This window comes from Chelonia mydas, chromosome 10 (assembly GCF_015237465.2).
Source record: "Chelonia mydas isolate rCheMyd1 chromosome 10, rCheMyd1.pri.v2, whole genome shotgun sequence".
NCBI lineage: Eukaryota > Metazoa > Chordata > Testudines > Cheloniidae > Chelonia > Chelonia mydas.
In genome coordinates this window covers 283,981-310,687 of record NC_051250.2, presented here as the reverse complement: position 1 = coordinate 310,687, position 26,707 = coordinate 283,981, and the positions used below count along the sequence as shown (strand labels likewise).

The window sequence follows — 26,707 nt, the reverse complement described above, 5'->3', positions numbered from 1 at the left end:
ATTTTAACAATTGTCATTGAACAACTTGCCAAGGGATGCTGGGATTCTCCATCACTTGAAATCTTTAAATCCAGATTGGATGTCTTTCTAAAGTATATGCTTTAGCTCAGACAAAAAGTTATGGGCTTAATGCAGGAACCAATTGGTAAATAGTCCATATCTTGTGTAATGCAGGGTGTCAGACTAGATGATCATTTTAGTCTTTTCTGCCCTTAAAATCCATTAATCAGTCTCTCCCCTTTACTGATTTCCCAGAATCACAATTGTGCCACAGTGCATGGGCATATCGAATCTACCGTAATGTCTACTGTTTAAATGTTGATAGGCAGAACCCTGGGGAGCTTTCTCCTATAAATTAATCTTGGTGTATACAACAATTCATGAGCTACCTTGATAGTTTGGGGAGCAACCTATGCAATGCAACTTTCTAGGGCCACTGTAGATCAATCTGACTGAAAAGAGTTGGTTAAAACATGGGTGGGCAAACTACAGGCCGCATGTGGCCCGTCAGATGTTTTAATGCGGCCCTCGAGCTCCCGCTGAGGAGTAGGGTCTGGGGCTTGCTCTGCTCTGGCTCTCCAGCCATGGAGCAGGGTCAGGGGCTTGCCCCCAACCGCTCCCGGAAGCAGTGGCATGTCCCCCTTCTGCCTCCTACGCGTAGGGACAGCCAGGGGGCTCTGCATGCTGCCCCTGCCCCAAGCGCTGCCCCAGCAGCTCCCATTGGCTGGGAACCACGGCCAGTGGGAGCTGTAGACAGGGCAGCATGCAGAGCCACCTGGCTGTGCCTCCACGTAGGAGCCGAAGCCGGGACATACCTCTGCTTCTGGGAGCTGCTTGAGGGAAACGCCGCCCGGAGGTGGCACCCCCGACCACCTCCCCTGCCCTGATCCCCCTCCCACCCTCCGAACCCCTTGGTCCAAGCCCAGAGCCCCCTTCTGCACCCCCAGCTGGAGCCTGGCTCAACTCCCTGGCCCAGTGCAGAGCCCCCTCCCGCACCCTGAGCTCCTCATTTCTGGACCCACCCCAGAGCCCGCACCTCAACCCCAATTTCTTGAGCATTCATGGCCCGCCATACAATTTCCGTACACAGATGTGGCCCTCGGGCCACAAAGTTTGCCCACCGCTGGGTTAACGGTTGTATATATGGGCAGTGAATGCAGCTATTCAATGCAATAAAAGAGTATGACTTTAAAATGGTAAGTACTGACAGAGATTAAAGGATTGGTGGGGGGAAGCATCTTTCCCTACTGCATGCGTGCACATGTACAGTCTGAGCCCTGCTTTGAAACTATAAATAGGAGTCAGAGGTTCTTGCTCTCAGTTGAGGATGTTTGTGTACCTACCTAGTATCTAATCAAAAGGTCTCTTGTGATGGCAGTGGTTTGGGATTGAGCTATTCTAGCAATGGATGGAAGCCTCTCATTAATACAAGTTCATGTCCATAAGCAGCACAGTGCATAAGTCTACACCAGAAAAGGCACAAGCAGAAGTAAAATTCCTTTTGAGAAGGATAGGACTTTGAAATCAGTGAGTTCCCAAGACCAAACAACTCCTTGTGGAGTTAAGTTTTTAGCACACTCTTGGTGCTATACAAACAATACATTCTCAGCAGCAGACATATGCACAGGTTTTCTTGTATAAGCACTTTACAAGGATTTAACACAGGCCAGCTTCAAAGAATCCATGTTTAATAAACATTACAAACAGCATGTATCTTGAAGCTCTAGAAATATACAAACTAATCAGTAATATGATTCCCATCCAGACTTACCACAACCAACAAAATAAAAACTACTATCCTGCTGGCTGATACCCCCCTGACCAACCATCAGCCTACCTTCTCACTAAAAGCAGCATGCCCAGAAGGTCAGCAAATTTAGGCTGTTTCAAAGCATGAGGGGAAGCAAAACTGACTTAAAATCCCTCCTAGAGAACTCACTGTCACCATTCCATATTAAACCAGGGGCCTGGAGGTTGAGGCACCTCTGATAATTGACACGTCTATTTTCAGAGAGTACCTTTTTTTTTGCTGACCCTCAGTGAGCAATGAGGTATTTCTCCCTTTACTGGCAGAATAATTGCTGCAGTTGTAAACCTAGTTGATCTGACAGCTGGCCCTTCTTATTCTGGGGATTGTGAAGTCTTTTTGCAAGAAAACAATTGGCTGGCTATAGGACTAAATAGAATACTTGGATTTTATTTTTTAAATCCTTTGGGAAGTTGGGATATCTCTAATCTTGTTTTAATGTGCATCAAGCCACTTAATGCTTTTGTGCTTTCAAAGTAAAGTTGTTTAAGTTAATTTAAAATAAAGGGTTTTTTAAATATTCTTTCTGGTTTGAGAAAGTGGTTACTCTGTGTGTGTTATACGGTATTCATTTAGCATCAGTTTACCTGTTCTTATTGCTCAGTTTTGAGGTTTGGGCCAAAAACTCTTTACAGTTCAAAGACTCGTGCACAGTGCCTTCTTTTGACTGGAAACAGAATTAACTGGTCACTAATGTGTATGGAATTCTTACTTCTCCTTAATGCTCAATTGTCTTGCGAGTGGACTATAATTTCATCTCTTAATCTTGGCAGCCTCTTTCCAAGGCAAGGTAGGGCAGACTTTTTTAGTTCATTCTATATGGCTGAAAAATCAAGGTGCCTTATGTTTTACTGTGTGATTCCCTATCAGTCACTTAGACATTCTTGATATAAGTAGCAGAGTATTCATTGGGGAAAGCTGGCGTGCCTGGACATGTTGAGATAAATTAACACTGTTAAATGCTCCAAGAATGTGTTTAAATTACTTGTTTTCTGTAACTTCATTAGAAATGTTTTGGTGGAAAAGGTAACACCGTATTTTTAGCAGGTTTAATTTTATTCATGCTCTGGTCAACTGGATATTCTCTGACTACATATGCATAGTTGAGATGTATGAAGGCACCAGGAGTGTGTGGTGGCGGGATGGTTACTGACAAGCACTCCTGGCAAGTGACAGTTATAAAAGGGTTAATTTTGAGGCAGTGGTGAATCCATATCCGATATCTTTGCTGTTTAAATGTAGTTGACCTTTTGCAAACAGTGTCCCAGGTAAAAGATTTTGCAAGCCCTGGTTATGTTTGTCTGTCTAGGTACCTACACAGCCCCTTTACTGTAGCATCATAGCTCCTGGATATTTCTGTTCTGCACTCCACATGGGTACAAGGAAGCTTTGTTTTTTAGCATTAATACTGTGTTGGGGCTGCTTTCAGCTCAGTTATCTCCTTCTCCTACCTGTACGAGTAAACAGCCTAATTCCCGATGCCCTGACCATGTTCTAGCCCAAAATTCCATTGTTACATATCTCGAACTGGGTGCAGGAGCATCCATCAGGTCCTTTAATATCTCTGTGGCTCCCCTGAGCTAATGGAAATAAACTGTTTGTTTTTAGCCCAATAGTTTTTTGGCTGTTTCAAATGATGTTACTCTGAACAGCAGGAAATCTGAACCTTTGCTCCTGGTCATATACCAGGAGCACTTTAATAATGAAATGGAAATTGATCAATGGTACCTTATAGCTAAACTACTGGCATATTGGGATTGAAAATAGGGATACTGCAAACTTGGGACAGAGGGCTGTTAGTACATGTCTGTGGCAGTTTGGCTGATGAATTTGGTGAAATGTATGACTGCACAGGGTGGATATAGAGCAGGGGTGAGCAAACTACAGCCCGGGGGCTGTTGTCGGTAGCTACTGGTGTGGTGCTCTGCTCTTGTTCGATGCTGATAACAGTCGGTTGTGTGCGTGTTCCCTCTGTGTGCTGCACCAGCGCTGCGCAGATAGCTGACTCAGCAGACCCCGAGAGAACCCCCAAAGACCATAGACTCTAGTAAGGTACGAAGGCACCCGGCCAGCTTTATTGTCAAACAAAGCACAGTAATAGTTTCCTATAGACTCTACAGGACATACTACGAAAATGTGCCCCCTGGCAATGGACACAGCTCAGTCAGTGGCGGGACAGTCCACTGCCCCCTAGGCTGGACAAAGATATGTGCTCCGGGACCTGTTTTTATACAGTTGCAAGACAGATTACTCATCCCCACTGACGTATTGAGGTACAGCCCCTTGACTCATTAAGGTGCTGTCTCCCCCTTTGATCATGTTGGGTCAAACAAACAGATCTGTCCATCATGTTGTCCTTTTGACCCTGTCTTTGGGATGCACCTGGCTGTTCCTTATTTCTGTGAAGTGTCCTCATATTGGGATGTCCAGGTGCCATCTTGGCACACGTTCCTCGTATTACTACTTATATCATTAGCACGTGCTTTCTAGGGGCCCTTTTCTTGCCAAGTTCTGCAATTAGGGCCTGCCTCTGGCTCACAGACTTAGCAATGCCTGGAAGTACTTTGGTTCAGGCTTTAGGCCTCAGACCAGGCCTCTGATACAAGGGTTTATGTTTCAGGGCCTCTTACTACAGGGACCACATCCGGTCCTTCAGACGTTTTAATCCAGCCCTCAAGCTCCCGGCAGGGAGCAGGGTCCGGGGTTTGCCCCACTCTGGTGCTCCAGCTGGGGAGCAGGGTGAGGGGTTTGCCCCATTCTGCGTGTGCTGTGGCTCCACACGGCTCCCGGAAGCAGCAGCATGTCCCCCCTCTGGCTCCTACACATAGGGGCAGACAGGGGGCTCCGCACGCAGCACCCACAGCTCCCATTGGCTGGGACCTGCGGCCAATGGGAGCTGCAGGGGCAGCACCTGTGGATGGGGCAGTGCGCAGACCCTCCTGGTCTTGCCTCCGCTTAGGAGCCGGGGGGGGGGACGGGGGGGTCATGCCACTGCTTCTGGGAGCTGCTTGAGGTGAGCACTGCCCAGAGCCTGTCCCTCTGACCCCCTCCCCTGCCCCAGCCTTGATCCCCCTCTCCAAACCCCTCGGTCCCAGCCTGGAGCACCCTCCTGCACTCCCAGTCCCCAGCCCCACCCCAGAGCCCACATGCCCAGCCAGAGCCTGCACCCCAGCCCGGAGTTCCCTCCCACACCCTGAACTCCTCATTTCTGGCCCCACCCCAGAACCCACACCTCCAGTCGGAGCCCTCACCCCCTCCCACATCCCAACCCCCAATTTCATGAGCATTCATGGCCTGCCATACAATTTCCCTACCCATATGTGGCCCTCGTGCCAAAAAGTTTGCCCACCCCTAATATAGAGGGTCTGTGCACCAGACAGCTTTGCTGGTCTTATTTTTGTCATCAGTAGCTGCATAACAGTACCACACATGTCATTTTATCTGTAATTTAGAAATGTACTTTACAAAAAAAAATACCTGCATCTGATTTCATTCAGCAGCTGGTTAAGGCTTGTTGAGTAAATCCTTTTACCTTAGGTAGTTACACAGTGCAGAAGAAAATGTCACCACCAGAGCAGACTGCACTTTGAGATAAATTGTCCTCATTCAGTTTTAAGGCTTCTAGCAGTTTGTAAATAAGCAACATTTCAAGCATATAACGTCCACTTGTAATGCTACCTTAACCAACTTCCCTGTAACAATACATATGAATTTGGAAAGTTGGTCCTTGAGTCCCACCATACTGTTTGTCTTGTTTTTTCAGTCAAATGCTAACTTTTGCCTCCTGCTCTAAGTATCTCTGTAAATTCCAAATAGAAGCATAGGGTCATTCTGTGAGTAAAATAGCAGGTGTCTCTTCAGGGCAGAGTGTTCTCTGCATGCGTTCCTTGCTTGTCTAAATCCCACCCACACTATCATGCCACATGCAGGTTTTTTTTTAAAAAGCTTTTGGAGGAAAGGGGGTAGTGTTCAGGTGTCTGAAATGCAATGGGAACAGGCGGCTTCTCCCCACTGACTGCCTCTGTAGGATTTTGCCTAAGCACTCAGGGTACAGTTGGCAATGCTACCCTTACACTAGTAGACTCATGGACCTTTAAATGGAACAGCTACATTAACCCTGACATCAGAAGTTGGCATCTATTTGCATTAAAGTGGGAGCTCATGCTCAAAATACAGCCAACGCCTTAAGGAGTGTTAAAGCCAAAGTTGAGGAAAAATTATACCAATTGTTTTGTGCGGAAATACCCCTAAGCCTTTCTCTCCTCTTTCAGTTGGTCAGTATTGGTTCTTCCTATAACTATGGAAATGAAGATCAGGCTGAATTTCTGTGTGTTGTCTCGAAGGAGCTACATAATACCCCCTACGGCACAACCAGTGAGCCCAGTGAAAAAGCAAAGGTAAGATGCTGGGCATGGGAGGGAGGAAATGAAAGATGTCAGTCAAAGCAATTAGACTTAGATATTATTGAAAAGAAGGTTGAGCATAGTGTGTAATCTGCTTGCCATCTCTCCTCAAGGTCGGTAATGGTTCCCTTTTCGTTGTGCATGAGAATATAAACTGTACCAGTTAAAGTAACTCTAATTGTCAGTATGACTCTCACACGTTACAAAACAAGAACTTTAAATGGCTACTTAGTATTCTCCATGTCTTCCATACTGTTATCTGACTTCTTAGTGAGTGCTTCCTTTTGAGAATATGCATATTTGGGTTATCAGACAGTAGATAGACTTTGATTCTGCCACCAGTGTAGATGATGGATGTTTTCCGTGCTTATCTGAGTCAGGATACAGAATTCTCAACAGCCAGGAATGTGAATGACATATTCTGTCTGAAAAGTATTGTCATATGCAATAAGCTATAAAAGTCTTCCCATTAGATTAAGTCCCTTACTTGCAATGAATGTATTGTGCAAGCTCGCAGCTTTCAGGGTTCCTTGTAATTCTCGCTCTTCTGCATGACCGAATTGACAGAGATGTTACAGGCATGAGATCTTGCTTGTGTGATCTGTTGACTTTCAGGGATAATAGTTAGGGAAGACTGTGTGTGACATGACTGAATCATAGTTGGCTCTGACCAAATGGAAAATGAATTGCACTGTTCCTCCATTCAGCCTGCAGTGTACATTTTACACTATGGTTGGTGGGGAAATGGAAACACTAATAATTGGTTAGTAGTAAAACTAGTCATCTTTATACAAAAAAGTTTACCACTCATTTATCATTTTTATTGGTTTAAATTGAAAACAACCAAAGTAAAACTTAGCACAGCTTTTCAAGAGTCCGCTTTAAAAAATAAACACTGAAAAAAGCCTCCTAAGACTGATCTGGAACTTCCAATGTCAGTTGTATCCTGCTCACATTGTTTACAGTAAACTACTGTCTGCTGCTGGTTACTGCTGCTGGTTACTACTGCTTTTCATGCTGTCCACAGCTCATTTCTTGGTTGGGCACAGCAGCAATTTGGAAAGCAGCATTTTTGTGTATGGATACCCACAGTAGGCACGTAAGGTACAAGTAATCAGACTTATTTCATAAAGCTTTAGAGTATTTTAAAACTTTTTTTGTTTCATTGCTAGTGAAGTGGCTAATTTCTGCTGAAATGTATTTTATCGCAATTCAGAGAAACATATTTTAAACCCTATCAGAAGTTAATGCAGCCAAAAATAAAAAGTGAACATGTAAAACTATAAAATCCCACATATGGATCACTGTTCCTGAACGCATGTGTAAGCCCACAGCCCTCCCCTCTTCAAAACTCACTTTTGCCATGCTGCCTGAAAGAAATGGAAAAGCTGATAAGTTATATGTCGGTGTGGTATTTAAGCAACAAGTGTGTGTGTGGTATCTAAGCAGTGTGTGTGTGTATTTTAATTGCATCCTTATCACTCATTGTTCATCATTTGCTTGTTGTCTTAGTTTGTAAGCTCTTCAGGGCTGGGATATGTGCACCACCGAGATAAAAATAATAAAGCAAAAACTGGAATTACTGACCACAATGCATATCATTACAAGGGACTTCAGTGACCCTTCTGCAATAACATGCTTCAGAAGGGCCCAGAGTTTGACTGGATACTAGGCTAATAGAAAATGTGTAGAATACCAAACCAAACAGTGTGGGCATCTAAAGAGGAGGGACTAGTCCAGAACAAGTATAGTGCAACTCTTGGTTATTCAGACATTTGAGAGATGCCAGCATTTATACTCTCTGCAGTGAAATTCACAGGCTTGGTAGAGGGACTCTGAAGAACACTGCTGTGTCTCAAATGCTCACCCGGAGTCTTGATGCACAGAAGGGAGTTGTGTACTAGAAAGAATGAGCACAGTGGGAAGTAGCATGAGATTAGAACAGTAAGAGTTAGTTAAAAACCAAGAGCAAGTATAGTCCTGTTGCATGGCTGAAAATGCACAGTTGGAAGCTCTCTCTGATGCCAAGTAAAGTCATTTTGAAAGGAAAGTGAGTGAAAGAATCCCCAGAAATTAACAGAGTTTTGTTCCACTGTGCATTGGCCAGTGGAGGTTTGGGATGGGAGAGTTGTCTTTACCAGACTTGGGCTAACCTCAAAATGCAGGAATAAGGCCTGGTCTACACTTGGGGGGGGGGGGAGATCGATCCAAGTTACGCAGCTTCAGCTATGTAAATAACATAGCTGAAGTCGACGTACTTAGATCTACTTACCACGGTGTCGTCACTGCAGTAAGTCGATGGCTGATGCTCTCCCGTCAACTCTGCCTGCGCCTCTCGCCCTGGTGGAGTACCGGAGTCGAGGGAGAGTGCTTGGCTGTCTATTTATCACATCTAGACTAAATGCGATAAATCAACCCCCGCTGGATCGATCGCTGCCCATTGATCCAGCGGGCAATGTAGACAAGCCCTTAGTTTGGGAGAGGATTTATTAGAATCATAACTACATAAACTTGCCTGTTGGTGCAACTGTTGGACAGGGATGTTCTAAACTAAAGAGCATGTCAGGAAAGAGGATGTGAGTAGTGGGGTAGGGACTGTGGACAGGTGCAACAGGAGAGCTTTTTGAAGTTTCCATTTAATATACATACTGTTAACAGAGTATTGGGGGCATGAGGGTTGTGGGTTGTTGTTTTTTTTAATCCTTTTGGATTGAAAAGTACTTGAATGTTGAGTCAGAACTGTTTCTTGGGGTCTGTCCTCTCGACAGATGGATTTTTCAAGCCAGTTTAGCCTCAAATCCATAATCTGCTAAACTGTGTCTGATTTAACCTTCAACAACTTGTTATTCCATGGAAACAATAATGAAGGTCACCCAGAATTACATATTGACAAATATTTAGGTGGCTCTGATCCATGCTGCTGTGAAGGGGAAAGCACAAGAATCGTTGTGTCATGACGTCTTAAAAAAAAAAAAAAAAAAAAAACCTATCAGTACAGATATGAAAGGGCCATTGTATTTAACTCTGCATTACCCACCAGATTACCAGAATCTTTATTAGTAGTGGTGGGTTTACAAACCAGAAAAAAACATGTGTTGGGAGCAGCCCCAGCTGATCTGACTTTTCCAGTTTTTCTTTCTTTTCTGGTGGGTTTTTTTTACTCTAGTATCCTCTTCATGGAGGATGCAATTTGCCTAAATAGGATAGAACAAGAAACAATAGCAACTAAAACTTGAAAGTAGTTTTTCCAAAGGTACTAAAATCTTCCCCAGTGACAGGTATTCTACATTATTGACTTTCTCCAAAAGTGACATGCTAGTAATACTGAGCTATGGCAGTAAAGTTTGATAAATGAAGATTTTGCTGCCATGTAAATCACAGCTGTAAAATAGCATAAAATGTGCTCCTCTATGAGCCAGCATTACACAGTGATAAGTATATAGACTGACTCTTGAATCTCACACTATGAGATATTTCCCATGAAGTGAACTTAGCATATACCCTGCTTTGTAATTATTTCCTACTTTGGAGAAACAACTCTGAGCATTCTGAAAGGCCATCTGTTTCAGAACACCCCTCAAATGCAACTAATCTATCACCCTTGTGTTTGCAAAGTCCATACAGGAACCTTCCCAAAATAAGACCTCCACTGAATGTACATAGCCCAGGACTTGGACTACATCTTGAGGAATTAGTAAGGAAAACAGCCTTACCTTAGGCTTCCAAGGGCTGTGGGCATGAGTGTTATGTAAAGTATTTAGATTCCTTTCTGAACAGTTTATTCATTTTTTGCCATTTCGTTGCTGATTTGGATTTCTGTTCAAGCTCATTTCCATTCTGGCTTCTGTAGATTCTAATTGTAGTTTACTAAACTCTTCAACTTTTGTTTTAAGTAAAACTTAAAATGGGCCAAGTTCAGTAGAACAATAACAGTCACAACCTGAAGAAGAGCTCTGTGTAAATTCGGAAGCTTGTCTCTCTCACCAACAGAAGTAGGCCCATTAAAGATATTACCACACCCATCTTGTCTCTCTAGTATCCTGGGACGAACATAGCTACATCACCACTGCATAAGCACAACCTAAACAGTATACCTACCAGCTTGCCCAAAAGTTGGATCTCTTGTGGCATTTGAGGAAGCAATGCCACTCAGCCGTTGCCTTTCCCTAAGTCCTATTATTGATAGCTGGAATGGACGTGTAACTTTCTAATGTAGCTGGGAGGAGTAAACTAACCCCTTTGAGCCAAATTACTTAAGCTGTTTCAATGGTGCTTGTGGGGCAGCTTGTGATTCTCTGACCTCTCCATTCCCAAATCCACTTGGTTTCCCTGCCCACTTCCTTGAGTTGCTCTATTAGGAGGGGATGACCCAATGTTCCTCCTGATGTCTGCCTCCAAAACTAAGTTTCCAAGTGTTAAGAGTCCACAGACACATGGAGCCAGTTGCAGAGCTCACAAGTTTCAGGTAGCATATGTAGCATTAGCTGTCTCATTACACAGTGTTTCCTTTCATTGTGTCAAGTGAATGCTGAACTGAATGGAACCATTAGCAGTAATCTGCTGATACTTGGGACAGTGGGGAAAACTAGTTTTCCTGCTATTTATAATGTTCCTACTTTTAAATTGTCTGGTATCTTATTGCCTTATGAAGAATTGGATTGAAGTAAAATAACCTCACATACCTCAAGTGTAAGTGGATTGTACTTTGCTTTGGCTCTGACTCACTTGCAATCTTTTCTTTTCCCTCCCTTTCTTTACACTTGCTGCATGCCATTCAGAGCGAGGATGAAGAGACGGATTACGATATGAATGACTCAGATTAAGTGTAAATGTCATGGTGAGCATTAGCTGCCCTAGGACTTCACCCACATGCTTTCCTCTGCCCCATCTACCACCTACCCCTCACCAGTACCATCTTCTGGCTAGTCCTAGTGGTGTATTTGTTCTGTAGTCATAGCTGCCTTTATTTCTAGTGTCAGGTGAAAATCACAGTGGTAGAAATGGTAATAGACTTTATAGTATGATCTGTTGCACAGATGGTGATGACATGACAAGACCAGTACTGGCTCTTGTGCTTTTTTACATAAGTAACACTGGCATTATCAGTCCTTTTAAAGCTATGCTGGGAGAGGGGAAATTCTTTATACAGATTCTAGGGGAAAATATTTTTAGACAGAAATGGTTCTGTTTTTTTGTTGTTGTTACATGGCCTGTTTTTTCTCTTGTCATATATTTTGTGTATAATGGCAGCTAATAAAAATCTTCAGTAAATGTCTGATTTGGCAACATATTAAGAGGCTTGTCCATCTGAAGTATGTTAGCCAAGGATGGTCCTATTAAAGCAGAATATAGGGAGTCCGCAGGTCTGCATTCTTTTTTCCACTCTGCCTCAGTCCCTCTGTATGAATATAGACAAGTCACTTAACTTCTGTGCTCCAGTTTCCAGAGGTCTAAAATGGAAAAAACCTCACTGGGGAGAGGCCAAGTCCTAATTTACTGAGTGTAAAGTGCTTTGAAGTCCCTAAATGGACAGTGCAATTGAAATTCAAATTATTATGATGAATTACTAAGAAGTGGCCTTACAATGCTTGAAGCAGTGCATGGAGAATAATTAATGTTTTTGTTGACAATCATTTCTATTTTAAGTCTGCTGTTGCTTATATCTGTTACTTACTGCTCATCAGGACTCCGCAATACTGCAAAGCCCAGGTGAAATCACTGGAATCTGGTGGTATTCAGCATCTTATGGGATCATACTCCAAATCCTTTCTTACCTGTACCTTTGGAAAGGCAGCTTTTTTACAAACAATTTCAGTGCTGCTTGCATATGGGTTAAAAAAGATACATTTATTTTGCAGTAATAAAATGCTTGAAAAGCGTGCATGGGGAAGGTTGTCTACTTTTGCAAAATCTAAGCTTTCATTTTTTTAAAAATTAAGTGATTAGTTCTTTATGGTCAGTATAAAACTTTCATTCATCACATGAGTATAAACTCAGGGACTCTACAAACAGGCAGCTCAGAGTTTCCCTAAGTGACACAGTGAATACTGACCAGCATCTGTCAGTTCTTACTCCTGTTCAGAATCCTGTGGGCAGCAATGAAAATAAGAACCAAATATATTTTACTTCCCAGCCATGGTTAGGGACAGGAGGCATTCAAATGTGTCGGCAGTTACTAGCCAGAGGCTAGTATGAAAATAAAGCCACTGAGCAGAGTCCAGGGACAGCATCCCTATCCCAACTCCTTCCTCTAGCCCAGGGGTCAGCAACTTTTCAGAAGTGGTCTTTTCAGAAGTGCCAGGTCTTCATTTATTCACTCTAATTTTAAGGTTTTGCGTGCCAGTAATACATTTTAATGTTTTTAGAAGGTCTCTTTCTATAAGTCTATAATATATAACTAAACTATTGTTGTATGTAAAGTATATAAGGTTTTTTAAATGTTTAAGAAATTTCATTAAAAATTAAATTAAAATGCAGAGCCCCCCGGACTGGTGGCCAGGACCCGGGCAGTGTGAGTGCCACTTAAAATCAGCTCGCATGCCACAGGTTGCCTACCCCTGCTCTAGCCAAACAGATTGGCATGGGAGAAGCAGTTGCTTTCTCACCAGGTTGTTGCCCTGGACCGTTCCGCCTATATCCCCCGCCCCTTATCTCGTATAGGTCTGTGGAATTAATTCTGTAGGTAATGGCCACCTTGTAAAATTTCAATACCATTTTTGTGAGGGGGTATGGGATGTGGTCAGGCAAATGAATGACATAGGGAAAGAATGGGAGATTGATGGGATAAGCTAGGAAAGAGAATTACAGGGTGTGCATATAAAATATGGGAGAGAAACAGATTTGTGGGGTATATGGAAGAAAAGAAACCAAAATGTATAGGGCAGGAGGTAGAGCTCACAGTGAAGAGAAAGAGAGGTTAGGAGATGGAGAATGAGAGAAGGTAAAGAGGAAACACTTTGAAAATGACTTGAGAAACATCACCATGATCTGTTACAGGAAAGAGAAAGTAAAGTGAAGCCACCTAGGAAAATGCCTAACCAAAAGCAAGAAAAGGGTTGGGGAGTATGCATGTGCTGTTGACTGTGATCTGCTTTACACAGAATTAAATGTTGTGCTAAAGTTACAAGTGACATGCAACTCACTCACTCCTATTATCTCCCTGTGGCACATCATAATAGCTTCGTTTCCTGTGGGATGTGATACTTACGTCTGGGTTTGAATTTAGCGTGCAGGAGCTCGGTGCTGTCAGTGGTCTGACTAGATTATCTGGTTATCCCTTCTTCCCTGAACTCTAGGAGTCTACAGGTGCAAGCTAAACCAAGATGAGCCATGTTGAATCTGATATGAGTGTCTGCATATGCTGGTTTAACTAAATGTGTGATGTTAAACTCAATTAGTTAATCAGTTCAGCATCACATCTTTAGGTGAATTGGTATAACTTCTTTGTGTAGCCTGTAGCTCACGAAAGCTTATGCTCTAATAAATTTGTTAGTCTCTAAGGTGCCATAAGTACTCCTTTTCTTTTTACGGATACAGACTAACACGGCTGCTACTCTGTAACCCACTGGAGTTCATCAACTAACTTATTCAACTGATAGTTTTCTTTGTGGTATTCAGTCATGCTGGTCACGTTCTGCTTGGTGACTATCATATGGTGGAATGTATTGAATAACATAGCCAATGTCTTTTTCCTGCCAGTTGACCAGCCCTAGTAGTAAGATGTGTGCTTTTAAAGTTTGATAGTTAACTTGATTGTATTCTGCTCAGGGTAGGGAGTGCCCTCTTATGTGTTTTGGAAAACACTATACACGGGTGCTGTTGCAATATATATAATAAATGTTGATGGATAATATTACAATTACAGTACCTAACTGTTCCTCTAACTTTAAGTTGCAGGGGGCACAGTAGCATGTATTTTTCACCATGGCAAATCCCTTTACTTGCAGTTGTCAAGTAAATTTTCAAGGCCTGACTTTTACTCACTGAAATCACTTGTGTTTGCCATGCAGTTTCTTATAGAATGCTTTTAATTAACTAGAAGCACAGGTGGTAAATTTTCTTAATGCTGAAATATGTAGCATTTGCTTTCGATACATACTTTGAAACTTTTCATACTCCATCTAGAAAACCTTTCATAGGAACTTCATAGCAATACAAGTTGTGATCTCATCTGCTCTCAAACCTAAGCAGGAACAGTATACAGTGTGAATAGGAACCCTCCAACCACAAAGTAAAATCCAGGTGCTGCAGGAAGTACTGTTGGTGAGTCAATAGATGGCACTTTTCCCTCCAAGATATGTCTACACTGCATTTAGATACCTGCAGCTGATGTGGGCTAAGGGGCTGTTTAATTGTGATGTAGACATTCGGGCTCCTAGCAGAGTCCTAGAGCCTGGGCTCCAGCCCGAACGGCTACATCGCAGTTAAACAGCCCCTTAGCCTGAGTCAGCTGGCATGGGCCAGCCATGGGTTTTTAATTGTAGCGTAGACAGACCCTAAGTCATTACGTAACCAAGATCTGCACTGTAGTGCTAGACAGCAGTCTGCTCTGAAGTTACCTTTTTTAGGAGAAATCATACAACTGAGGGGTCTCACTAATTGTAGTCCTTGAAGATCCTAAAGCATTATATATATCAGGAAAGACTATCCTAATTGGCTGTAATTGATGTGAAAGGCTTATCCACTGTTGGCCAGTTTTGAAACTAGAAAAGTTAGTTACTTGCAATATGAAATTCAACTGTAAGTTTAAATGTCAAGTTTTTTGGTGTATTCATTAATATGGAGCTTCTGTGCCCTATTAAGTAGCTGCCATGTTCCTCCCTGCAAGTATGGAGGGACAGGTGTATTTGTATGTGTATTGTAAAGGCCTGTGAAATCCTTTGGGAGGGAAGGTGCTACTGGGTATCGGTGTAAGATGTTCATGGTTTTAACATTCCGTTCCACTGCAAGTACCAGAGAAGGAAATTCTGCATGACACCAGTGGCTGCCTCTGCCGGGGAATGTGCCTGGCCTGTCATATACCTTCTCCTCATGGTTGGATCAGAAAGCCGTTTCAGCACCATGAAGGCAGCCACATGCCAAAAGAGTAAAGCGTCAGGTGGTGCTAATTTCACTGACTAGCAAACAGTGCTCTGGACTTGTCGCTGGCATATTCAAAGCTTTGCTTAGTTTGTCTGACTACTATCAAGACTTGCTCCTTAGTTTATTTGTAGGCTTCCCTGTGGTGCTAATCACCATCATAACTGAGCTCATCATTACTAGTCACCTATTACATGAAAAAACTGAGGCTAGTAATGTGAGATGCTAATCTAAGGTGCTTGGATACCATCATGCAAGAATTTAGAGCCCATACTATGGGGTTGAGATGAAGGGGGTGGTGACAGGAAAGCCAAAACCACCAGAGGGAGCAGAGGAAAAGTGGTGAGCAGATGCCAAGAAGAGATCCTGGATACTTCAGAGGCAAATACTTAAACTCAATTATCTTCAGAAAATATTTTAAAGTCCCAATTTTCAGAATGTGATTTCTGCAGTGAATATTGTAGCAAACGGGCTGTTCTTGGCAAAATGAGTACATCCTCTTCCCCGACGCCAGGAGAAGCTCTGCTCACTCTTCACTGCAGGAGAGTGGAATCCTTCAAACAGGATTTCTGTCTTTTGAGATGCGTGCTACAAAATGGTAGCGTTTTAATATGAATTTAGGGTTCGTGTGCACAAGTTTGGGCCACTTTATGTGGGTTATAGGCTGGTTTTTGAATGGTGTCTTAAGGGCAGAGGAGGTCTCCAATTCAGTGTAGTCTCATCTTACAAACCTAAGGTCGCACAGCTGCAGTGGGATGGGCAACATTAATCCTGTCAAAGTGTGATTCTTAACATCTCCTCTCTATCCACTGAATTAAACTCACTTCCTCATAAAATGTAACCAATATGCTTCAAAAAACATTGTATCTCTTAATTGTCCGTCTTCCGCTTCACAAAGCATAACAGTGTTGGGCAGGATAGTACTTGGAAAAGTGAACTCCACAAAGTGTCCCATCCCACCAAAAGAAAGGTTTGCATATGAACTGTGACTCTTCATATATGCAAGAGAAATTGTGCAAGGCAATATATTGCATGAAATTCTATTAAATACTATTGATCAAACATGAAGATATATGTAAAACATTAACTTAATACATCAAGCTAATAGCTTTCACGTATTAGTAGCCTAACAAATAGTCCCATCGGGTCAAGAATCTGGCTGTTTGTATTTACCATATAACGAATACTGAGGACTGCTTTAGGAGGTCAGGGCAGATACTGTAGGGTTAATGGATCAGCCTACTCTGTATAGGAGTTGATCTGGCCCATGTAAGCTTTTGTACTCCTGACTTTCAAACACTGCTTGTTTTTTCAGACTATAATTGTGTCCCTGCCAAGGTTTCGTTGGCACATCTTATGCTACTTATGCACATTTCATTGCTACTCTAAGTGACACAGGTCATAAATAAAACAAGGGAGAGCACAGGAGATGTTACTAAAGCAAGTACAATTTAAAAAATCCCAAGTTTGAAAAAGGCAATTGTTCTCCATTTTCCCTGGTAACCCACAAACTAGGCAGCCTTGCTTCTAGGATCAGAGAAACTGGCCTAGCCCATACACCTACTATCCTTGCAGCTCTCTCTACCGTCTTGTGACTTTTAGGAACTCTGTGTTTGCTCTGTGTGCTGTGAACTTCATCGATGACCAATTGTGCTCATTTGTCTGATTGATCTCTACTTTTACTGCCCCCTTACAAAATTAAATGCTCTATCTTTCCTCTTACTAGTCTGACTCAAATACACTAATGGTGATCTGTTGTACAGGTGTGTTAATGATATTTCATAAGTGACGTATAGCCTATTCTCTGTTTTTCTATATTAAAGCATCAGTTTCAGGAAAGTCCTTAAGCCAGCCCTTTGGGCTTTATCACATGATTGAAATACAGTGATTTCTTTTTGCTCTCTGCCCCCCCAGGCTTTAGGTCTGATATTGGGAAATTTTAACGTGTGTAATTTTTAACTGTCTCTTTCAGATTTTGCAAGAGCGAGGTTCCAGGATGTGAAGAACATATTGAGCACTGAAGAATATTTCTTTTATTCCAAGATGCAGTGAATTGTCACATTGAAGAGGCTTGGCTGTGAGAGGAAGAAATCTGCTTTAGATAATTTTCTATTGATCTGGGTTGAACCATTTTTGCCTATAAGCTGGTATAGACTGAATTTGCTGGCTGAAAAATCACAAGATTATTGAATGGGAATAGATGATGTGAGAGAGTGTGTTAATCTTGGTTCTAGTGCACGGTTGTAGTCTCTCATGGGCTGAATTATATTGGTCACATAGAAAGAAACAATCATACACTCATATTTTCCTCTGAGACATGTAGCACTTACACCTGGTGCTGGATGATCCAATGTTGATCAGTTTGAAATGATTTTGGTATTAATAATTGCAGACAGTTAAAGGACACTGTATTTGGTGCTACATATATATTACAGCCCATAAATGCAAATATTTGGGCCTACGTAGTTGGTTTTTGAATCAATGACAGCCCCAGTTTACTGTCTTATACTGCACATTCCTTATGGCTCAGTGACACATTTTCTATTAGGTAAGAATGGTGTAGGAGATCAAGTGAAACTACCTTGTAAAAAGTTACACCCCGGACAAAAGATTCCCATAAAGAATGGGTGTAAAATACTGACTGGATTGATGGCTTATTTTAATAGTCAAAGGGAATACTAAACTTGGAGAAAATGTCTTTTGTCTGAGTCATCTCTGATGTTTCTCCTGTCAAAATAACTTCCTCCTGCAGAAGATAAGCTCCAGTCTTAGCCAAATGTTTGAAAGGAAAATCAAAATTTCTTAAATTGTTGTCACAACTGAACATCTTGTCTCTTGAAATGTTTGTTGCTAACCAAATGTTTAGTTGTACATTTTAGAAATGCCTACAAGTGTCAGGCTCCTCTTGGATTTTGTTGGGTATTTTTAAGAGCTGGAGTTTGTGTAGCTACATGGCTGGATAGTGTTAGATTCTGATCTCAGTGAATGGGTTTAAAGTTACCCTAAGAGCGAACACAAGCTCACCCAATTAAAAATCTGAATTAATTGCTTTGAATTTTCAGGATGTTTACAGTCCATCTCTCTACATTGTTTCAACTATGCAGTTCTTTATGATGTTTATAAGAATGCTGCCTGAAAACATTTTCACACAGCTGTATTAGGACAGGCCTGTGGTAAATGTTAACACAAGACTGGAGCTTTTTAGTGCATTGTGTTTTAAACAAAACCAGTAGCATGACTTTTTTTGAAACAGATGTAACTAAATTGATTGCGTAAAACTCTCAATTCTTGCAGCTTCATTGGCTTGCGTAGCTCTAGGTGGAGCAGTGGATGGGAGTTTAAACAGGATTATCCAAGATGGTCTGGAATTCTAAAAGCCTTTTAAACTGTTTCATTAAATAACTTGAGAATTTTTGCATATACCATATCCTCTACCAGTAAAATGTGTAATCCTCCACATGAAAACCAGTTTCTCAAGCATCTTGGGTCTATCTATATTTTTTAAGACTTATTGTACAATGATAAGTTTGGCATAAACAGTTTGTAAAACCATTTCTACAAAGCAGGTTATGCAGTGGGCTAAACGTTTTGTCAGTGCATCTACTGCTTGAAAGGGTTTGTAAAGCATTTTGCCATTTGGATGCGGTCTGCTGGCCCCTCCACAATACCACGTTAATATGTTTGTCTTTTTTTAAGATGTTAGGATCTAACTGAATTTACTAAAATGTAATTATTCTGTAGTGAAAAATGTTTATACTTTTATACTTTTTTTTTTTTAGGCATCCATATTTTATCAGCCTGAAGTTAATGCCTAAATTTCCTCTAAATAGTAACAGATAATCTTGTGTATCTAAAGATAAGCATAGCGGTTGTTTGTCTTAAAATGCATACTATAGCATTTCCTCTGCTGAAAAGGTCACTGTGTTTAAGCAGCTTGACACGACCCATGTTCTTCAGGTTCCGTGGCTCATGAAATTGTGGCCTTTAAGGCTTCCTATTTTCCTGCTGTGCTCTACAGAGTAAATTCAGCATTGGATTAAATGGCTTTTAATGCCTTATAATAATTAAAAATGTATATTGCTTTCATTCCAAAATCTGCATTTTTGTGTGTTGTCTTCTGTTGTTAAAAGAAGGCAGAAGATTGGATTTTCATAAACTACCTGAGATCCTTAAGGATTGCAGAAGCAAAACATGAGTAAGAAACTGAGCAAGTTAAAACAACTTGGAGGATATATATGAAAAGGGCCACTTTTAGAGAGTGGCATTTTCACTGGAATACTTTATGGTTTAATAAATTTGCTTTTTATTTTTTTTGGTGGGATTATCTGCACCCTGGTTTACATTGTCCCTTGTAGTAGCAAAAATGATTTTGGGGAAGTGTTTGAATCATTAACATTTTGCACTTTCTCTGTCTTATACCTCACAGAGCTATTGTCTCTCACTTCAGCAAAAAAAATAATAAATTATTAGGCTAATATCTGGTAAATGATTTTGCAAGCTGCTGTAACAGACTTTCTCAACTAATCTTCTGTTCTTGCTGTTACCCTTATTAATTTCATATTTCTTTAACGTCTGAGACATTCACTTAGGTGCATGTACAGTAGAACCTCAGAGTTAAGAAAACCTTGGGAATGGAGGTTGTTCATAACTCTGAAATGTTCATAACTCTGAACAAAACATAATGGTTGTTCTTTCAAAAGTTTACAACTGAACATTGACTTAATACGGCTTTGAAACTTTACTATGCAGAAGAAAAATGCTACTTTTATCCATCTTAATTTAAATGAAACAAGCACAGAGACAGTTTCTTTACCTTGTCAAATCTTTTTTTAAACCTTCCCTTTATTTTTTAATAGTTTACATTTAACACAGTACTGTACTGTCTTGTTTTTGCTTTGTTTTTTGTCTCTGCTGTTGCCTGATTGCATGCTTCCGGTTCCAAATGAGGAGTGTGGTTGACTGATCAGTTTGTAACTCTGGTGTTCATAACTCTGGGGTTCTACTGTACTATCGAATTCTTTTCCTAAAGCCCCAGGAGTTTCCCTCTACTAAAATTTGCTTTCTTTTTGTATTGAAATCTGGTAACTTAGAATAAGGTTAGCTATACTAACAAGAGGTAGACAGGATGGTCAGGTCAGACTCTTTGAATTAGTAAGCTACTTTATCAATAGATGAAAACAGTATTACAGCCTAAGATTTTAAATCATAAGCATGGGTAGGTTATAGCAGAAGAGAATGAGGGTACACTAGATCAAGGCAGACAAACAATTAAAGTGGCTTTTCATACAAGACATAATTTGTCTGTCTTGAGTCAGTTACAGTTTTGTGAAACAGTCTGGTGTTTGGGGGCATAGCTTCCTGAGGAGTGGGGGAGAATGTTAATAAGGGTATGTATTCACTAGCAACGTTAAAGCGCTGCCACGGTAGCGCTTTAACGTGGCTGTGTAGTTGCAGCACCAGTGAGGGGAGTAGCCCCCAGTGCTGGTGCGCTGTATACACTGCTGCTGAAACTTGCAGCGCTCGGGAGGTGTTTTTTCAAACCCCTGAACGAGAAAGTTGGAACGCTGTAAAATGGTAGTGTAGACAAGGCCTATGAGATGGGCCTTTTCCTGCAAGTAGAAACTCATCGAAAGAGCCAGCAGTTTGGGTGGCATTCATGGAGGGTGGGGTGGAGAGAATCTCTTTGAATTTCATTTGCACCTATTTGATTTACTCCCTCCATATCACAAACCTTCCCCTTCCCAGGAGATGTGAATACAGCTCTTTCAAATTGCTGCTGTTCTTCAGTCCGCCCTTGCATCTGGGGTCTTAGGAAAGAGGGTTTCTTTTCTTGAGCAGCATCCCTGTTGGCTCAGGAGCCTGGGACTAGAACTGCTGATGAGCAGCAGCTGAAAGTGTCCGATTGCTTAGCAGAAAGCGATTTTGAAATATGTAAGTCCCTAAGTTGCTCCATTTGTTTTTGTGTATTTTAATTTACATCTGTTTCCTGCTTTAGGGACCATCTCAGGATCCCAGTTAGATCTATGTGTGTAAAATAGGGGACTCAGGAACAGAGCGAATCCCATCAGTATTCACTTAAATGTGCAGGAGACTCTTCAAACTCCCTTCGAAGGTAACTGGTAGTAACTTGTGGCTCACCGCAAAAGGCAACTGTCCTTAAAGGCTTATTGCCAAATAGACACTTTAAAGGGCTAAATCTTCCACGCTTAATTGTTCAGTTTGCCTAAGGTAACTATCCCAGACAGAAAATATGTCTGAATTCAAAGCATTGAGAATTCCAAGGGCTAATACACCTCCCAGGGCTAATTTGAAGTTCCAGATAAACGTGCATAAATATTTTTAAAGACCAGCTATTGCATTTTTCTTACATCTTACAAACTCTGAACATCCAAATTAGAAACATTATGAGCCAATCACAAATAGCAGATCTTTGATTTTTGTTACACTCCAGCCTCCATCTGGGTAGGACTGCAAGTGCAGAAGACAGCACAATCGTCTGTCACTCTCTTGTGTAAATATTGAAACCTGACAGCTTCTGTTAATAGAACTGGGAATAAGGAGACTTTGGGAAAGTTCTCCTTCCTCAGGAAATAGTCATAGGTTATTCCATTGCAAATTAGCTTCCCTTTACTTTAGCTAAGTCTAACAAGGAATACACTCTTGTAAAACTCAGCTAGTAACACTGTTGCAAATGCAGCTGTCAATGAATATTCGAAGGGCTCTTATTGGGATATTAGTGATAGTTATATTGACTGCCATGGAGAGAGAGAAATCTACATTATAGTGTAGAAAGCTACCTTATTACTTCTGGGTGATGTCACGCTTTTACTGTAACACTTCTATAGACAGTGCTCTCCCTCAGAAGTTAAAGGACTAAAGGCTATTGATCTTAAATTTTGACCCACCTTAACAATGGTCTCATCTCCAAGGCTTGGCCTTCTGGAATCTAGTGGCTGTTGTGTTTGTGTGCCTGGCTCATGCTCCATTTGCAGATTTTTTTTTTTTTTTCCAAAAGCTTATGCTCAGTTAATCTAAAGTAAACTTGGCCCACACGTGTTTGCCAGGAAAGAGCAAGTGCCTATGCACTATAGGCCAAATAGTGCCAACCTGACTACTAGGAACTGAATCAAAACCACAGAACCATTTTCTTTATCACTGAACAGATATCAGAGGGCAACTACTTTCAGCCACTGCTGACTTGAGCCCGATTTGAACCTGGGTTTGAACATCTTCATTTCCAATGGGCTGTCCAGGTCTCCTTTACCGAATTCACCAGTTTTATTGGTGGTCTGACAGTAAGTTGTGCATCAGCGGTTTGTGTTAGGGCCCAGGAGGACATACTTGCAATGTTTTATTTCCTGGATAGTGGATTAGCAATAACAGTTTCCTTTTGTGCCAGTTCATTATCTCTGAAGTGTTCTTATTGCAGCAAAGTTTGAATTCTGACATGGCTTTAATGCTTTTGCATGAGCCAAGATGATTAGCATAGAAATTGACATGGAGCTGAATCCAGAAAGTTCCCTGGATAAACCTCTAGTAGGGCTTCCCAACTTGTTTTAAGGTAGGTGCAGTTACCCATAATTTTTAGATCAAATATACAACTAAAACGTGAATGGGTATTTTTAACCTCCTTTTCGTAACACTAGTTTATTGTAAAATGCATGAAATAAACCTGTTTTTCCCTTTTAAGATATTGTCTGATGTTTGAAATCTTTTTCCCAAACCCCTATGACTGCTGACAGTTTTTGTGTATCATAGCTAATAACCCCAGAGTTTAATACTACTGACCCAGTTTTCTATGCTTTCTACACTGCCTTGAAAATTCTTGGTCACTAAAGGCTACGAATACACTTTTAGTAGTCATTGGGGACATAAGAAACTCATGTTTTATTCACTGTCAGATTAAAAAACGTTTGCTGCTAACTGCTATAGTGGGTATAATCTTCTCCTCTAATGTGTGTACTATCGGAAAGTGCTCTACCGTATACCAAGACGGGGGTAGAGTGGGAGGGTGAACACAGTCCAAGATCCAAAAAGGGATGGAGCTGTTGCACCAGGGATGTCACTGCCTAATTTTTAGGTGCTTGGAAAAACCGTGCAATCCACAAGGCTTAGTTAGGTGCCCTAGGCTCCTATACAATGAATGGGGAGAGATAAGCACCTTAGAATGTAATCCATGGAAGCCAGCATCCTAGGTAGGAACCACCTAAAATAGTCAATGGGAGAGGCTGACAGGAGGGGTGTGTGCAGAGCCCTACCCCTGGAGATCGGTGCCTCAATCCAGGTTGCAGGGAGGGGGCCTAGCTCTCCTCAGCAATCCTCAAATGGGAACCACACATCTGATGTCAGGCAGTGGCGTAGACAGGTGGAAAAAACGGGGAGTGGAGATTAAAAAAGGCGCCTCCCGCTAGTACTCTCCTGGCGGCGCTCCGGGTCTTCGGCGGCAGGTCAGGTGGCTGCCCCACGCCCCCCACCCCCAGCTTTGCTACTGATGTCAGGGAGACGAAGCACCCAAGGAGTCTCTGGTGGGAATTGTTAGACTCCTTCCTTGCTTGGAGGAGGAAGTGCTGCTGCCGCTGCCCTCACCACTTTGGCCAGTGGTTAGACACTTGTCTGGGCGTGAGAGACCCAGACTCCACGCTTCCCTCCGCCGGGGGCAGGGGAGAGTAGAGAGGGTTTGCACAGGGGTCTCCCATCTCTCCGGAGAGTGCGCTAACCACTGAGCTATGGAATAATCTGATGTGGACTCCCTCAATTTCTCCTCTTGAAGCTGTTCCATTCTAGATAAATAATGAAAGAGAGACTGAAGCAAGGAGACTGGACCCAGGGTGTCTCACTTCCTGTGACATTTTAGGGATCTGTGAGACTAATACGGGGTTCTCACGCTGCCTGCCGTATAACTTTGGGTGCCTTAATGCTATGCTGCTATGAGCCTTACCACCAGTAGCCAGCCTGTGAGCATAAAGGTCTCACCCTGGTTTCCTCCAGCCTAGTTACTCCTTACTCTGGGCCCGAATCACCCCAAATCCATCTACCTTGAGCTCTTTACTACCAGACACTCTGACAGTTCTCCTTGCCTTTGAGACTGTCCCTCAGCTCTGGACAGCATTCACTTAAACCCCTTTCCTTGTAACAGGGATATGGTGCAGAGTGGCTGGGCGGGGGGTTTCAGACTGGTGATTTGTGGTGGGGAAAATTCTCTCCTTTCAAGACTGGAGTTTTTCTTTTCAATTTCAGATTGTTTCAGTGGTTTCCCATTAACTTTAATGGCTCATCACTTGTCTTTTCCTAGGTTGTACAATGCTAGGTGCTTGGAGATAATCCATGATGCAACCTATTTCTCTGGTGGAGTGTCCTTGTTTGGTGAATGTGGTTTTGAGTGTGTTATGGTGTATATCCTGGACTGTCTCCTCAGAGCACATTCTGTGGAATCTGCATGCCTGGCTGTAGATAACAAATTTCTTGGTATGTTTGGGGTGGTTGCTGGATCTGTGAAAAGAAAAGGAGTACTTGTGGCACCTTTTCCTTTTGCGAACACAGGTTTCAGAGTAACAGCCGTGTTAGTCTGTATTCGCAAAAAGAAAAGGAGGACTTGTGGTACCTTAGAGACTAACCAATTTATTTGAGCATGAGCTTTCGTGAGCTACCGCTCACTTCATCGGATGCATACTGTGGAAATTGCAGAAGACATTATATACACAGACACCATGAAACAATACCTCCTCCCACCCCACTCTCCTGCTGGTAATAGCTTATCTAAAGTGATCATCAAGTTGGGCCATTTCCAGCACAAATCCAGGTTGTCTCACCCTCCGCCCCCCCGCACAGACAAACTCACTCTCTTGCTGGTAATAGCCCATCCAAAGTGACCACTGTCTTCACAATGTGTATGATAATCAAGGTGGGCCATTTCCTGCAGAAATCCAGGTTCTCTCACCCCCTCACCCCCCTCCAAAAACCACACACACAAACTCACTCTCCTGCTGGTAATAGCCTATCCAGAGAATTTGTGCTGGAAATGGCTGAGCGGAATCTACTGAATAACCCTAACCACCCTTCCCCAACAATCCACAAATGGGAACGACTATGTCCACAGTATGATGAATCCAGTGATATTGCTGAATATTTTCTCACCTTTGAGAGACTGTGCACTCTCCATCAAATTCCTGAAGCTCACAAGATGACCACATTGGTCGCAAAATTAACTGAAAATGCTCTGGACGTATTCAATAAGATGCCTATTGATGAGGCTTCTGACTATAATAAGTTCAAGGATTTGGTTTTAAAGCAATTTCAAGTTACATCTGAAACATACAGAATAAAATTTTGAACCCTTAAGAGAGGGCCTGGACTAAGTAATGTGGCTTATCTAAACCAGATGAAGGATCTGTTAGATAAATGGGCCCAAGGAAGGGGTGTCACTAGCTTTGATGGAATGTGTGATTTGATAGCTCAGGAGCAATTCCTGAATATGTCCAAGGACGAAATAAAACAGTGTTTATGGGATAAGGAAATGGACTCAGCAGAAAGTCTTGCTTTTTATGCTGATCGATACGAGCAGTCCCAGACCGCCAGAGAGGCAGGGCAAGCTGGAACAAAACAGTGGAGGGAGGAAAGAGGAACAACCCTGGTCACAGTTGGAGCAGATACCAGAAGGGACACCCTCAGACCACACCCTATTACCAAGGCCCCAACTACACACCAAGGAATACTCCAGACACCTTATTGTCCTGCCACACCGTTCTCCAGCAACCCACCTCGCCCCAGTGGCCCGTCAGCTGGACGATGTTTTAAATGTAACGAGCCGGGGCATGTGAAGGCCAACTGCCCCAAGAACCCCAACAGATTACAGTTCATTGCACCGGAATCACGACAGAGGTCCTCAGGTCCAGATACCTCCCAGATACCCTTGGAGCGGAGCGAAAATGTGAGTGTGGGTAGGAAGAAGGTCACCGCGTGGAGGGACACCGGAGCACAAGTGTCGGCTATCCATGCTTCCTTAGTGGACCCCAATTTAATCGACCCAGAGATCCAAGTGACAATTCAACCCTTCAAGTCCAACTCTTGCAATTTTCCTACAGCCAAGTTGCCTGTCCAGTACAAGGGCTGGTAAGGAACATGGACTTTTGCAGTATATGATGATTATCCCATCCCCATGCTGTTGGGGGAAGACTTAGCCAGTCATGTGAAGGTAGCCAAGAGGGTGGGAATGGTCACCCGCAGCCAGGCTAAGCAAGCCGTCCCGCCTAGCTCTGTTCCAGAAACTTCTACCAGGATCCGGTCAGAGGTGATGGACCCAGACCCCATGCCAACGTCTGCAACAGCAGTAGTGGATCCAGTCCCAGAGACCCAGACAGAGCCAGTCCCAGAACCGGAACCGGCAGCAGCCAATAACCCTACACAAGAGGCTCAGCTGGAG

General features: G+C 42.5%; 1 protein-coding gene across 2 annotated transcripts in view; it reads left to right on the top strand.

Moving 5' to 3' along the window:
- The window catches only part of PDPK1 (3-phosphoinositide dependent protein kinase 1), a 156,127-nt gene extending 133,150 nt beyond the window's left edge, over positions 1 to 22,977 (top strand). For both annotated transcript variants that reach the window (XM_043524118.1, XM_037910739.2), the window contains 2 exons: positions 6,079 to 6,204; positions 17,261 to 22,977. In XM_043524118.1, the coding sequence (XP_043380053.1) occupies positions 6,079 to 6,204; positions 17,261 to 17,290 (156 nt within the window). In that variant the 3' untranslated portion in view covers positions 17,291 to 22,977. The remainder of the gene's footprint in view (positions 1 to 6,078; positions 6,205 to 17,260) is intronic.
- Positions 22,978 to 26,707: the final 3,730 nt, after the last annotated feature.